We start from the raw sequence: 1,631 nt of genomic DNA on the forward strand, positions 1-1,631 counted from the left end.
CAAAATTCAGAAAAAGCAGATGAAGTTAATGGAATCAACTTTGATATAGAAGATGAGAAATCTCAACTCTACTGTGAATGCATAATAAAAAAATTCAACGCTGTTAGTATAAATAATAAAATCATTTAAATAGAATTTTACATATGTATAAAATAAGAAAAAAAAATTATCATTTTTTGCCCACAAGGTTGACGAAGACGGAAACTTTAACGAAAATGTAGTTCGAGAAGTAACGACTATATATTTAGACGAAAATGATATTAATCAATTAGTCGCCGAATGTTCATCTGTTTGTAAGTAAAAAATTTTTAATGAAAAAATATAATTCTCTTATATATAATGTATTTTAATTATTACTTTGATTAAATTATTAACTATATTATTTATTATTTATTGATTATTTATTTATTATTTACTGTTTATTATATTGACGTATATATATTATTACAGATACTGATGCCAACATACATCTAAAATTTAGTAAATTAATGAAGTGTTTTGAGAAATATAAAACAATGAAGGAAATACTAAATCTCTAAATCTGTTCAATTATTAAAAGAAAAAAAGATTTATTTATAAGTAATAATACAATAAATTTTTTTACTTTGATTATACTTTTAACTTTGAAAATATTTAAATAATTATATTAATATTATTTATATATATTAATATTAATAATATTAATATTAATATACGATTACTTAATGTCTAAATTTTTTATTATCTATCCAAATATTATGTATTATGTTTCTTTTCTGTTTTTACAAATTGTTTATTCTTATTAGTTAATCTGATACGTAATTATCTATTTCTAAATTCTTTTGTAATCGATTTCGAAATACTTCTATATTAAAATTAAGAACTATCCAATTCTATTCTGAAATAAATTATTCTATTGTTTATAAAAATTATCAAAATATAATAGTAATAATAAGATGAAAACTGCAGTTTTAATTGCAAAAAGAATCATTGATAAAATATAAAATTTAAGAAATTTATTATTTCTTAGGATTTAGATTGGTAAATTTATCATTATAAATTATAGAAATTATATTATCTAAGAATTCTAACAAAAATCGATCAAATGCTTTTGCATTAGTTTTTATTATATATTATTATAATTTATTATTATGATTACGATATTCCTACCTGATTTCTGATCACAATATTAAAATAAATTTTATTAAGAAAATAAAATAATATCACTTAATATGAAATATATATTCATTAAATCCTAATAAGTAATAGCACTTATACTATTTTTCTCTTGATTCTTCAATTTATATTTATAATTTATTTTAATAATTAAAAAATAATTTATATTTGAGAAAAAGATATTAATAAAACATATATCAATAATTCTTATCTAAAAAAAATACCAAGTTATCGAAATAAAAAAATTGAAATCGAATTATCAACTTGTATACTTAGTTTAAATATTTATAAAATTAGTTTATTTTATTTGAAATCAAGAATATTATATACCATATGCATCTTATTTATACAATTAGAGATATTTATACAATTAGAAATTTCCAAAATTTATATATTCCATAGATTCATAATATTTGTTTTATAATCTAAAATCATAACATTTCTTTGTTCTGATATTCTTATATTATTTTCAAAAG

General features: G+C 17.4%; 1 protein-coding gene across 1 annotated transcript; it reads left to right on the forward strand.

Annotated features, from left to right (window-relative positions):
- Positions 1-3: 3 nt before the first annotated feature.
- On the forward strand, positions 4-870 carry LOC122719694 (the record flags this gene model as incomplete). The annotated part of the gene is made up of 3 exons (XM_043945736.1): positions 4-102; positions 188-293; positions 451-870. Coding segments are annotated over 3 exons (294 nt in total), but the record flags the coding sequence as incomplete, so codon positions are not given.
- Positions 871-1,631: the final 761 nt, after the last annotated feature.

The sequence above is a fragment of the Apis laboriosa genome, unplaced genomic scaffold (genome assembly GCF_014066325.1).
Source record: "Apis laboriosa isolate Shangri-la unplaced genomic scaffold, ASM1406632v1 scaffold9698_cov120, whole genome shotgun sequence".
Lineage (NCBI taxonomy): Eukaryota > Metazoa > Arthropoda > Insecta > Hymenoptera > Apidae > Apis > Apis laboriosa.